Source organism: Salvelinus fontinalis, chromosome 21 (genome assembly GCF_029448725.1).
Source record: "Salvelinus fontinalis isolate EN_2023a chromosome 21, ASM2944872v1, whole genome shotgun sequence".
NCBI classification, from domain to species: Eukaryota; Metazoa; Chordata; class Actinopteri; order Salmoniformes; family Salmonidae; genus Salvelinus; species Salvelinus fontinalis.
In genome coordinates this window covers 15236513-15250431 of record NC_074685.1, presented here as the reverse complement: position 1 = coordinate 15250431, position 13919 = coordinate 15236513, and the positions used below count along the sequence as shown (strand labels likewise).

Sequence of the window (13919 nt, the reverse complement as noted above, 5' to 3'; positions counted from 1 at the left end):
GGAATTGAAGCCGGCCAATTGTCTCAGAGAAGAAGAAAAAATCTCATTGTGAAATAATGATTTTTAGCCTGTTCTTTGTTGGAAATACCAGTCGATGGAAATACATTTGACTGGTCATGCTTATCGATCTATTGGTTAATTTGCATAATTTAGTGGAATTAAATTGGCGCGTGTACAGTACATTTGTTATGTATCTTTTTTATCACACTCGTACAGCATACAGATACAGAGCCTTTAAGTGGAAAATCTGTCAGACGCTGCTAGAGCTGCTGCTACAGCATCTTGTGGTGCTTTCAAGACATCTGGGAACTCTGAAAAATACGATGTGAAATCATGACGTCAGAGATCTTCAGGTCGGAAAGTCGAAGCTTTAGGAAGAGGCTCAAGTGCCTGAGTTTGAATTTTTTCCCAGTTGTCTTAAACACACTGTCAGAAGTCTGAGATTTCCGAGTTCCCAGTTGTGTTGAACTTGGCATCAAACGGCAACGGGAGGCAGGCTTCATCAGCGCATCACACCACCTTGGCATTATGCATTTTGAAAACATATACATTTTTTGAAACCTGAACGTTTTAATAGATATTATGAGGCATGTCTTAACTTGATTAATTAGCCTATTAGATCTCCTCTCTTTCTAAACAGATATTTTCATCTCTGTCACATCAAACCGCTCGCAATGGCAGTGTGCTTTTGACTGTATTTTCCCGATAATTGCATTATGGAAAGAACATTTGCGTGTAGTCTACTGCCTTGTTTGCATTGCTGCGCTTATAATGTGAATAAATCATATTTTAAACTGAAGCTTCTGATCTGTTGCATCAGAATCATTGCTTTTTAACATATTTTTTAAATGTATCCTAGGCCTACTGCTTGTTTGAATTTGGGATCTATTGTCCCACAACTGTTTGGAATATGACATGTCTTTCTCAAAGAGCTGACCAATAGACTAGGTAGCCTACACTTTTCTAATATAGTAGATTGACATATGCTAGTGATTTTGCTGTTCCTTACTCGTCTTGTTGGCCGAGGAAAAGTAAATGTTATTTACAGTTATTTTAACATGTTCAAAGTGCACATCAGAATTGGGTAAGAAAGACCGCACATCGTTGCATCCTCGACATGCCTGTTCTGTTAACATGCTTTACCATCATCTAAATGGGATTTCTGTCATTCTGAGCACCGTGGGTGGACACCCTAATCAGGTTATACACTAAACTCATATGGGTCCGCAAATTTCTGTCCCTTAAATTACAATGTTGCCGTTCAAATGTCTGGCGCCACATTTTCCTGACAGAAACCCTGGTATGCGCACGTGCTCGCACACAAACAAACACACATACACACACACTTGGTTGTTTACTTCAAATGTTACTCATTCTATTCATTCTGAGCACATCTCTTCCTCACAGCAACCATGTTATAGATGAGGTGTCCCCCTGCCTCTCACAAAACCCTTCAGACATAACTCTCTTCCTCTCCTCTCTCTCCTTTTTCCTCTCTATCTCTCTCTCCCTCTCTCTCTCTCTGCTCCCTCTATCTCTCTGCTCTCTCTGTGTTCCCTCTCTGTCTCCCTCTCTCTCTCTCTCTCTCTGCTCTGTCTCTCTCTGCTCTCTCTCTCTGTTCTCTCTCTGTCTCTCTCTCTCTGCTCTGTCTCTCTCTCTCCCCCTCGCCCTCTGTCTCTATCTCTCTGCTCTCTCTGTGTTCTCTCTCTGTCTCCCTCTCTCTCTCTCTCTCTGCTCTCTCTGCTCTCTCTCTGTTCTCTCTCTGTATCCCTCTCTCTCTCCCCTGCGCCCTCTCTGTCTCTCTCTCTCTCTACTCTGTCTCTCTCCTGTCCCTCCTGCAGCAGTTCAATTCTATCTGATAGAAGATTAGGGATGGAAATACGGTGTTCTAAAGTGAGGTGGAGGGAAGGGAAGATATCTTTTCTATTTTGGCTTGACATTACACAGACCAATGCACGCTGTAATATCATCTCAATGTACACTTGAACACAGTTCTTGGTTAACGTTATCTTTCAATACTGTACATCTGTACATCTGTTATATCATTATTACGACTGTGTTATGTAGCCCTTATGAAGGAGGGTTCATGTGGAGTACAATCTAATTATAAGAGGAGCTGACTAATAGTTGAACCAGGAAAGGCAGGGTCTCTGAGGGAGTAGTGAATTAGGGGGGACCGCTAACGGCCACGATGTGGTTCAGCTGACTCAGACCATGAGGGGCCGCAGGTTTAGAAACGGTTCCATCTCAGCATTTAGGAAACAGCTGAACATGAAAACAATCTGGGCGTGTGAGCTTGGTGGCAAAGCCTCATGGGAGACATAGTCTCATTGCCTCAAGCAGCGACACAGAGAGGAAGGGGGTGAGGGAGGGTGGAAGGGAGGAATAGAGAGAGGTATGAAAAGGGCATAGTGTTTGCTGCCTTTGCTCTTTTTCTGTGATGTCGTGTATTAATAGGTTTTCCATCAGGGGAGAGTTACGTAGTTATCCCTAAAAGACCTGGGATGTTTTGCAGACGGACCATATTTGCAGACGGACCATATTTGCAGACGGACCATATTTGCAGACGGACCATATATCTGACCCCCCGGCCCTGTTCTATCTTCCCTTCATCAAGAGAAGAGACACTCACAAGAGGCAGGCTGAGACCATGTCTCAGAGTTAAAGGCCCATGGAAGCAGCATTAGATAATAAGTATAAACCCAGCACAGTGTCCATTCAGAAAGTTCACCTGCCAGACAAACAGAACATAAAGGAGTCAAAATAGTACACTTGTCTGATTCTCTATTTCTCTCTTTGTCTTTCTCCAGATATTGACGATTCTAAGCTGGTGGGGTCGAGGGTGATCAACAGTTCGTTCCACCACAACAAGACGGGCTGTCAGATGACCTTTAATGATGACTACAGCGCCTACTGGGTCTACTTGGTCAACTTCCTGGGGACGCTCGCCGTGTTGCCCGGCAACATAGTCTCCGCCCTTCTCATGGACAAGATAGGGCGCCTGAGCATGCTGGGTAAATTTTTGAAATTCTACTTCATACAGAGTATGTATTTGATATTCAGACAAATGTTCGATTTTGTGACTGTCCCCCCTGGGGTTTTACATATCAGTACCTATGAAATGAAATAAAAAATGTATCACCAAAAAGAGAATGTATTTGTAATCTGTTATCATGTCTTTTGTTGTGATATGATGTGTAATAGCATGTTTTCTCCCCCAGGGGGCTCCATGGTGCTGTCAGGCATCAGTTGTTTCTTCCTGTGGTTTGGGACAAGTGAGTCTATGATGATCTTCATGCTGTGTCTTTATAACGGCCTCAGTATATCAGCCTGGAACTCCCTGGACGTTGTTACTGCTGAGCTCTACCCGACTGACAGGAGGTGGGTACAACACGCAGGCAGGCACGACACACACACACACACACAGACACACACAAACACACACCCTCCATCGTTGACTCTCTCCTCTGCCCTCCTTTTCTTCTCCAGGGGTACAGGTTTTGGGTTCTGTAATGCCATCTGTAAGCTGGCAGCGGTGTTGGGGAACCTGATCTTCAGCTCTCTGGTTGGCATCACAAAGACCATCCCCATCCTGCTGGCGTCGGCTGTACTAGTGGGAGGAGGCCTGGTGGGACTACGACTGCCTGACACACGCGGCAACGTCTTGATGTAGAACTACACTACCCAGCAGTCTTCACTCATGTACCCATTGGGCTTTAGTTGAACACTGTCATAAGGACTAAATATGTAACATTGTTTTATGACAGTGGTATGTAGGCCTTATGATAGTGTTCAAGTAAAGGGCTACATGTTGAAGTGCAAGTGCTAAAGTGCAATTAGTCCAACATTTTGTTAAGTTGCATTTGGAATATTTTTTTAAACCTTAGGTACTCTGTACCTGCGACCAGAGGGGTGGAGCTGGAATTCAGGGTGGAGTGCGTGGGAAGAGTTGAACGCTATTTTATTAACCTTCTGGAGGGCTCTGCCCAGGTAGAGAGATGATTGCTGTTTCTGCCCCAAGACCGGACTATCTTGCCTAACCTATTTTTCAACCTTGGCATTCCCAAACCAGCTGTTTGTTTTAGGTTATTTGTTGTTGAATATCCAGGCGTTTCGTTTGGGCAGTTGATCAATATTCAGCTCTGTTTAAGCAGAAAGCAGGAGGTTTTAATTTGATGAGATATGAAAAAGCCATTCTAATCCTAGCCTAAGTTCAATCAAAGGTACCTATTGCTTCTGTCCTCAGTGCTACGGGTCTGACATGAATACAAGTTAGGTGATAAGATACGTTCTTTAGTCAGCCTGGGTACCATAGTTACTATACGTTACAACATAACCATTCTCTAAGGGCAGAATCCTAACTAGAGAAGCGTCAATTTAGGTTTCAGGCTTAAGCTCTTGTGAGCACACGACTCTGTTGGCATGTTAAGGGATATTTAACCTATTTCACTGAAACCTAAAAGTATAGTTTGGAGTGAACTATGCCTTTAACATATTCATGACTTTGCAGTATCATAATGGCATCATTGCAGTACATGCTTTTGCATTTGACCAGGTATGGATCATTTGTGTAAATGTACAGTATGTGTGTGTGTATGTATGATATTGTGTGTGTGTGTATAATATATTGTATATATTCAAACATTGTTAATTTCCCAACCATGGGTTGGGGTCGATGTTAATGAGTTGACTTGACTCACTGAAGTGTCTGACTGGTTTCCAAATCAATTCAAACTTTATTTGTCACATGCGGCGAATACAACAAGTGTAGACCTTACCATGAAATGCTTACTTACAAGCCTTTAACCAACAGTGGAGTTCAAGAAGAGTTAATGGTTAATGGTGTGTTAATGAGTTTGTCTTTCAGCCTGTCCTACTGCATCACTTGCAGCCATCCATCCCTCATCACGTCACTCTCTGTATGAAACTACACTTCTGTTAAAAATAGGAAACTTTGCCTGTGTGTTACTAAAGTATTTATGTTGTGTGTTCTGTTGTTGTGTCTGCTACAGGGATGTAGTTGTAGGAAAACATGAAGGTGGCTAAACACTAGCTGGTTGAGATAACAGAGAGAGTAACATAAACACTACAGGTAACAATGCTCATTTGGTGGAACAGCCAGGTGTGTTAACAACACAATTCACAAAATAACCAGTGGTGTAGTCTGTGTTTAGGTGTGTTTCCACTCCACTACATCCCTGCTGCTGTTCTGTGGACGAGCAGCCATGTTCATCTGGGTCAAAGATGACTGTATCATTCTGGTGAGTTCCTTGTTCTGTGGGCAGACGTCCGTCCGTTCTTCTGGGTAATTTTGATGGGGCATGCAGTGGTGAAATGACTGTACTGTACGGAGCTACAGACATGCTATAGATTAGGACTATTCATCTCCAGCCCCTCCAGGTCCCTCCACAGTACTGCTGGTTTCCTCTTCTCCCCTTCTGTCCCTCTTCTCACTGATCAATATATCAAAGTATAGTGCTTTTTTACAAAAACATTTGTCACAAAGTGCTTAACCGTAACCTGATCTAGACACAGAAATAACAAGCATGTCATTGATTGGCCAGATAATCCACTGACCGTGTCTGAATCAGTCCCTGATTAGAGGGGAAGGATGAAAACCAGCAGTTCTGTAGTTAGTAGATCATGAGGCCCAGGTTTGAATAGCCCTGCTATAGACAATACATGGAGGTGTGTGTTAAATCATTTGTCAAATACCTGTCCTTGATCTGATTTACTTTGACTAGGGAAGGTTACCAGGTGCAATGTGAAGTATATAGAGGTAGGTTCCACTGGGATCTACACGTAATGTATTCAATAAAGAGTTACATTCTCTAACAACCATGGTACTTTGATTACAGACTTTACAATTGGTGTCATTTATCAAGCTGGCCAGAAGATGGAACTGTTCAATCAGTGTGTGGGCGTGCATGTTCAGGTGATGATCAACCTTGCATGAGACCTGAGGAGTTGCTTTGGCTAAGTGGGCTAATGCGCTCTTCTGTTGCGCAGGAGGCCCTGCTTCAAACCCCCTCATTCACAATCTAATGATTATAACTGTAGTGAGCTTTAATAGGATCATAAATCAAAATCAAATTAAAATTGTATTGCTCGTGTACATGTATTTTGCAGATGTTATCGCAGGGGTATCGAAATGCTTATGTTCCTAGCTCCAACCGTGCAGTAATACCGAACAATACAAAACAATACACACAGATCCCCAAAAAATGTAAGAAAGGAAATTAAGAAATATAGAAATATTATAACGAGCTTTGTCAGAGTCTGGAATATAAATATGTAGGTATATGATGGTGTGTGTCTAGACATTATGGACATTATCTGAATAAAAAGCCTTGACTAGAATACAGTATATACATACAGTATGAAGTGGGTAAAACAGTATGTAAACATTAATAAAATGATACGTGTTCAATGACTATATACTGTTGTCATGATGTTAGCACTTTCTGTGAATTGGCTAGCAGAGATGTGAACAACCCCCTCTCCTGTTGGGAGGGGGGGGGGGCAGTTTTACAACTTAACCCCCACGTCATAAATTCCGTAAAGAGACTCTCCCTGGCCATGCAGTATGGAGAGAGTTTCACAGTAGAACAAATGAACTTCTACTACATCACAGAATTTGAGAACTGAACAATATCCATATTTTGGAGAATGTGTAAACGGTCGGTGGAGAAGCCAGCTACGACCCGGTCCATTTTGTTTCATGTTTGTGACCTCAGGAAAGACAACACAGCCACATTACCCTAACTCGGTTTATACAGGTGCCTCAGTGATGAGGTTTGCATCAAATTCTTGTATAAAATGAATGAGTAAAGATGCAACTATTTGTGAAATGATGTAATGTGATGTTAAACCTTTAAAACAGAAGAGGTATTTTGAAGACATTGCATCTCTAACACACATTCGTTGCAGTAGAACGCTTCAAAGAGATACATTCTTAAAGCTTTTCTATTGGTACTCTTATTTTGAAGGAATGTTTTCAAGTTGGTGTTGCCAGCATAATTTTGTGCTGCTGAAGATCTACTTTCTCAAAATGTGTGTTTACATTTTAGTAATTTAGCACACTGTCTTATACAGAGTGACTTACAGTTAGTGCATTCATCTTAAGATAATGTAGCTAGGTGGGACAGCCACATTATCACAGTCATAGTAAGTACATTTTTCCTAAATAAAGTAGCTATCAACAAAGTCAGAGCTGGTAAGGGGGAGGGGTGATCTGCAGACGAGATTGTAGCATCATTCCCAAGAAGACTCAAGGCTGTAATTGCTGCCAAAGGTGCTTCAGCAAAGTACTGAGTAAAGGTTCTGAATACTTATGTAAATGTGATGTTTAAGTTTTTTATTTTTAACACATATGCGGAAATGTCTAAAAACCTGTTTTTGATTTGTCATTATGAGGTATTGTGTGTAAATCTTTTTTAAATACATTTTAGAATAAGGCTGTAATGTAACAAAATGTGGAAAAAGTGAAGGGGTCTGAATACTTTGCGATTGTACTGTAGATATTGCTTTGCCTGGAGTTCCGCCAACCTCTCAGATAAGTTTTATTGATGGGAATTCACTTTACAGCTGCTAAAGGAATAGGACTATGGCACTGAATTGAACCCCCACTCTTTTTGAATAGAGATCAGATATTTTTTTATGGGTTAAGAGAACTACTCTATTGGTTTACTGATCAAGTCACTTGGGTTATTTAGTCAAATAGAGGGTACAACTCTAGTAAACTTCCTATTATGGAATAAAATACAGTGAGGTGTATCCTCCTGAGACTCAGCAATTCATTTTTGTCCTCTCTAGTGGATATCAGTTCTGGGTCCGTATCTCTGAGGCTATACAAGACACTGTATTAAGTCCTGTTGTCCCTTTGAGAGGACAGTATGGGCTTTTCAATGATATCACGTGCGGGAGTGTGACCTTGTCAACCTTATCTTCCTGGTTCTTAAAATAATGGCTGCCGTCAAAATTAGCACATTAGTAAAAATAAAGTAATCCCCTTGAATGAGTCGGTGTGTCCAAACATTTGACTGGTATTGTATTTTCTGAGGAAACTGGCACAAATAATTCTGTTTTTACCGATCGCACAAATAAAATTCTATAATGAGTCAGCTGTTCAACAGATTAATAATATTTCTAAATAAAAATGCTGTCTTTCCGGCTATGTATTGTGTGAGTGGGCGATGGTGCAGATGCACTCTCTCAAAAAAAACACTAGTCACATCATCTTTCCTGTAGCTCAAAGACGGGTTTACAAGAAATCTCCCCACTTACATCTTTATGTCTGAAAACAAACAACATCCGCTCAAAAAGACACACTATGCCTGCTGTGTCCCTCATTTACTGGTTAATAATAAATGCTACATGTCCAACAGAACAACAACAATGGCACGTAAGCCGTTTTTTACCCCCAAGCTTCCCCCTCGTGTTCAAACAAAACTGATAACCTCAACTCCCATTTGTTTTATAAATTCTTACTAAAACATTGTATTTATTTTTGTCTTCAGTATTTTTATCATCTCACTGTGAGTTCCCATCAGGCCCCAGCAGCTACCAGGTGTGACCCTGTAGCCTATCTTGTTCTTCCTGTGTCTCTGACGCACGGATGCTGGGACACAACAGAGAGATGAGTCTCATCTAAACATCTATGTGGACCCCTCTCACTAAAAGCATTGTATTTGGTTCAAAACATTCTCTAAGACCTTAACCTCAACTGGAGTTGTGTATAAAGGGTGTGACCATTGAGCAAGTTGAGGAAGCTAGTTGAGGATCTTGTAGGTTTTTTGAGAAGTATTACTGTAATGAACATTCCAGATTCTCTGCATAATCAAATAACATTCAGCTCAGACACACAAGACATGCAATCAGGTTTCTCTTCACAGTTACTATGTCCAGAACTAATTCATGGCAACACACAGTATTACATAAAGGCATGATCACAAATTACTCAGGCAAACAGTAAAAGGACCTTTAAAAAACGGATTAAAATATATCTCATTGTGAGGGGACACACGCACACTGACACTCCAACACACACATCATTTTGTTGTTGTATTGTTTGTATTATTTGTTAGTTGTATTGTTTGTATATCATTGTATGTTACATTTGTTTGACTGTCCTTGTCTATCAGTGTATCAGTGTTTGTTAATTGTCATGTTTTTGTGTGGACTCCAGGAAGTGTAGCTGCTAACGGAGATCCAAATAAATAAACCAGAGAACACTCACAGAGAGCCACCCAACCAGAGCGACTTGACTCACGCCGTCCGTCCGTAGAGGAGCACCTGTCGCGTCTGTGACGTCATGTTGTCGCTAACACCATTACTGGGGACTCATCCAGAGATTAGGTACACTGTTAGACCACACGCTCTGAGGGTACACGCACTCAGCGACAAACACAAACAGTCCGAGGATGGCAATGCGGTGCAGTTACTTCCTCTTTTACATAGACTCTAGTATGTCTTTTCTATTTCTTTGCCATGTCCAGTCAGTGTGCCCCCTCTGTAAACTACCGCTGACAGATATTTTTTAAATAAATAATTATGATAAAACGTGGGCAAAAAACGTATGTTTAATAATTTATTTAACATTGACATTTTTACAACAGGACAATCTGAGGGGGCAGGTGCCTTTGTGCCCCTATGGGCATGAAGCCACTGTCACGAAAATAACAGTCTGTTTCAACACATAAGTATAAACAGCTGTATCAAAATGTACAAGCATTGCATACTCAACAACAGTTTGAGGGAATCGGTCCGTTCACCAACCAAGGTGAGAGTCTGTTACTATAATTGAAATAAAGTTAGAACAGCTTAATCATTTACATCTTGAATTAAGTATATTTAGCTTTTGTGCCAAAAGGTCAGCGGTGCAAAGTTCATCCTGTAGGCGACACCCCCACAACCACCAGCGGAAACAACCACAGCCTGAACCTCAACCCCTGAACCGCACTGATCTAATCTAAACGCCTACTCACACACAGACAGTGCTACAGCCCATGGGACTGTTTGAGAAAGGACAGTAGCCTGTCACATCAAATCAAATCATCAAATCAAATGTTATTTGTCACGTGCACCAAATACAACAGATGTAGACCTTACACTGAAATGCTTACTTACAAGCCCTTAACCAACAATGCTAAAATAATTTAAGAAAACTAATTCAAATAAGTATCTTAGGGCTAGGCGTCCCGCTAGTGGGACAACTTCCGGTGAAACTGGAGGGCGCGCAATTCAAATAAATAAGCATAAAAATTATGGATATTAAACATTTAGGTACATACAAGTGTCTTATTTCGGTTGAAAGCTTAAATTCTTGTTAATATAACTGCACTGTCTGATTTACAGTAGCCATTACAGCGAAAGCATGCCATGCAAATTTTTGAGGACGGCGCCCCACATCAAAATATTTTTCCACAGGCACAGGTTTCATAAATTCACAAATAGCGATTAAATATTCACTTACTTTTTGAAAATCTTCCTCTGGTTTGTCATGCAAAGGGTCCCAGCTATAACATGTAGTGTCGTTTTGTTAGATAAAATCCTTCTTTATATCCCAAAAAGTCAGTTTAGTTGGCCTCATCGATTTGAGTAATCCACTCGTTCAACATGCAGAGAAAGGAATCCGAAAATCTACCGCTAAACCTTGTTAAAACAAGTCAAAATATGTTTCCATTGACTCCTCAGATACCCTAAAATGTAATAAAACTATAATATTTCTTACGGAAAGAAATATGTTCAATAGGAAACCGATATTAGCAGGTGTGTCTTGTCTTCATCATGCGCCCAAACACGAATTTCCAAGAGTGTGTCCTTCTACTAAAACTCATATTTCTTATTAGTTTTGGAAGTTACAAGCCTGAAATCTTAAACATAGACTGCTGATACCCTGTGGAAGCCATAGGAATTGCATCCTGGGAGCTAGAATTCATAATGCCCCTATACCTGTCCTCTGCCGTGCCTTGATTGTATTACTGGTAATGATATCTGGAAATGTGCATGTACACCCTGGCCCATCTTCTGTTGTTAGCCCCAATTCTGACTTGTGCTCTGATATATGCTTCACTGGTTTCTGCTCCAGTAAAAGCCTGGATTTTCTGCATGTTAGCTGCACGTTAGCTGTTCTAACTTCATTTCAATTATAGTAACAGACTCTCACCTTGGTTGGTGAACGGTCTACAGTGTAATTGACATGGGGGGCTACAGTCCGGGTTCCAACAGATAATAAGTAATGTTCTACACTTAATTTGTCAATTGGGATGTTTTCCCAGTACTGCCCCATTCCTGGTAGTCTGGCTGGTCATCCTGTGCCTGTTATATAAACTTGTTTAGAACTGGGCTGCATCTTAATCCAGGAAAGTTCTCTCCTAGAATCATCCCTAGCCAACTAAAGTATGCCAGGGAGCTAACCACGCTGGATACATGGCAGCATTATTTATATCACTTACAGCTGTCCAAGTGTCTGACATCTGTAGAGGGTAGTGAGCAAGAACAGAACAGAAAGTAGGGAACGCAGCCCTGGTCCGAGGCCATAGTTGAGCCCTGGGCTCTGTGTTATCATGGTCAGTATCCTGCCTCCTCCCTTAGCAGGAATGAGCTGATGTTAGTTTTGGATCAGCTAGTGGTCTCCTGAGCAACGTGACCCAAACACGGGGTGCTGTTTTGAAGTGCAGCTGCATCTACAGTGGAGAGGACAGAATATGATGTGATATATAACACACACATGCAAGCACAACATGCACGCTAAAAGACACACACACACACTAAAACACAAACATACACATTAAAAACACACACACACACACACTTGCATATGGGAGAGTATGGGAACTGAATACATAACATTACATAATTAATTATCAACTATCAAAGCATATTGGAGACAGTTTCATCATATTGAAAATCCTAATGTTTCCCTAATGAGTGAAGTATGAGGGAGTTAAGAGAGCGAGAGACAGAGAGTTTGTTGTTTGAACCCAGGGAGTCTGGTTCTGTGTTTTCTCACTGAGTCATGCTTCCCCTCCCACCCACACACACTCCCACTAATTCCACACGCATGCACGGACGCACGCACGCACACACCCACACTCCCACTAATTCCACACACACACACACACACACTTACTCAATAGTCCCCACACGGCAATAACATTTCCCTCTGTCTTCAGAGGCCCCTGACGAGTCCCCCATACAGCCAAGCCCAGCTCAGCATAATCTAATAGATGACAGTGATGGATGCTCTGACCATTTATTTGTAACATCAAAGTACAGGTGCAGTATTATTTGTGTTTTAGAGGAGTTTGTACAGTTTTAATATTTCAATATTTTCACTGTAAATTGTGAAATTGTACAATGTAGTATTGCTTTCCTGAACACATTGCTTCTCTCTCAAACTAAATTCTACATAGCAGTATTTGTGCCTGTCTGAATTTGTCTATCATGAGAGGAGAGTTTACTGATGCAGCCAGGCAGTGTAGACAGACAGTAGCATGTCCAGCACTGTAATTTCAGCAGTAATGTAGGATTGGTTGAACTGGCCTTCCCACCTCATTCACTGGCTCTGGCACTGGCTGAATAATGTCATGTGATCTCCGGGAAAGAGAGGGGACCATAGCCAGACAGGGACAGAGCTCTGTTAACTCAATCACAGGATACAAAGACACCTCCCTATACACGCATGCACACACAGACACACAAGCACACACACACACACACACACACAGACAGCCGGCTGGATATAATAGCCTCATATTTAATGTGCCTCTCTAGACAGGAAAGACATGAACAGATAACACATGGTGGATTTGCAGCTCTCTGGACTCTGGTGCTGCTTTAGGTCAAAATTAGATGATCCAGTCTCTTCCATAAAGAAACATGTCTTTCTTACGTGTTGTCTTTGTAACTGTCCCCTATGAACCTTTCCCGGCAGTTTGTGGCCGTTACCATGAAAATGTCTGATTTGGGAATCGTTAAACTGGAAGGCAGATCCCACCTAACCCAATTGCACGCCATCTGTATGAGTTACTTGACACTGTGAACCAGATTCCAGGTGGTGAATAGGTGTGTCAAAGTTCACAGTTATATTCTGATACCGTTACATTCAATGTCATGTCATTAGATAGAGGTTGATAAACAGCACGCACAACCGGTCTAGCTTGATTCTTTGTCAAGAATTGGCTTCCACTGGCTTCCCTCCTTTTTTAAAGTCAGCTACAGACAATATGTTCCCACTGGGCAAACACTGGTTGAATCAGTGTTTTGAAATTACGTTGAAATGAAATTACGTTGAACCAACATGGGATAGACGTTGAATTGACATCTGTGCCCAGTGGGTTATAGAATGAGGTTGACAAAGATGGTTCAGTGTTTCTGTGAATTCCTCTCCACACAGGAAGCTATTACTATTACTATTGGCAGCAATATCCTTGCCTGTAAAGACCTTTTTGTGCAAAGCAATGATGGCGGCATGTGTTTCCTTGCAGGTAACCATGGTTGACAGAGGAAGAATAATGATTCCAAGTACCACCCTCCTTTTGAAGCTTCCAGTCTGTTATTCGAACTCAATCAGCATGACAGAGTGATCTCCAGCCTTGTCCTCGTCAACACTCACACCTGTGTTAACGAGAGAATCACTGACATGATGTCAGCTGGTCCATTTGTGGCAGGGCTGAAATGCAGTGGAAATGTTTTTTGGGGGTTCAGTTCATTTGCATGGTAAAGAGGGACTTTGCAATTAATTGCAATACATCTGATCACTCTTCATAACATTCTGGAGTATATGCAAATTGCCATCATACAAACTGAGGCAGCAGACTTTGTGAAAATGAATATTTGTGTCATTCTCAAAACTTTTGGCCACGACTGTATATGCAGTTTGCCTGGCTTCCATCTCCATTACTCTCTAAAATACA

The 13919-nt window shown here is 41.5% G+C and overlaps 1 protein-coding gene across 2 annotated transcripts in view; it reads left to right on the top strand.

Annotated features, from left to right (window-relative positions):
- Nucleotides 1-6438, top strand: part of LOC129818306 (synaptic vesicle glycoprotein 2C-like) — a 61243-nt gene extending 54805 nt beyond the window's left edge. The window contains exons 9-12 of one of the 2 annotated variants that reach the window (XR_008753921.1): nt 2811-3014; nt 3222-3381; nt 3490-5261; nt 5859-6438. Coding sequence is in view for 1 of the 2 variants with exons in the window: in XM_055874058.1 (XP_055730033.1) it covers nt 2811-3014; nt 3222-3381; nt 3490-3673 (548 nt within the window). In the remaining variant the exon portion in view is untranslated. Of the gene's footprint in view, nt 1-2810; nt 3015-3221; nt 3382-3489; nt 5839-5858 lie in introns of those variants that run through there. The other variant, XM_055874058.1, reaches the window with a different exon arrangement.
- The last annotated feature ends 7481 nt before the right edge of the window (nt 6439-13919 follow it).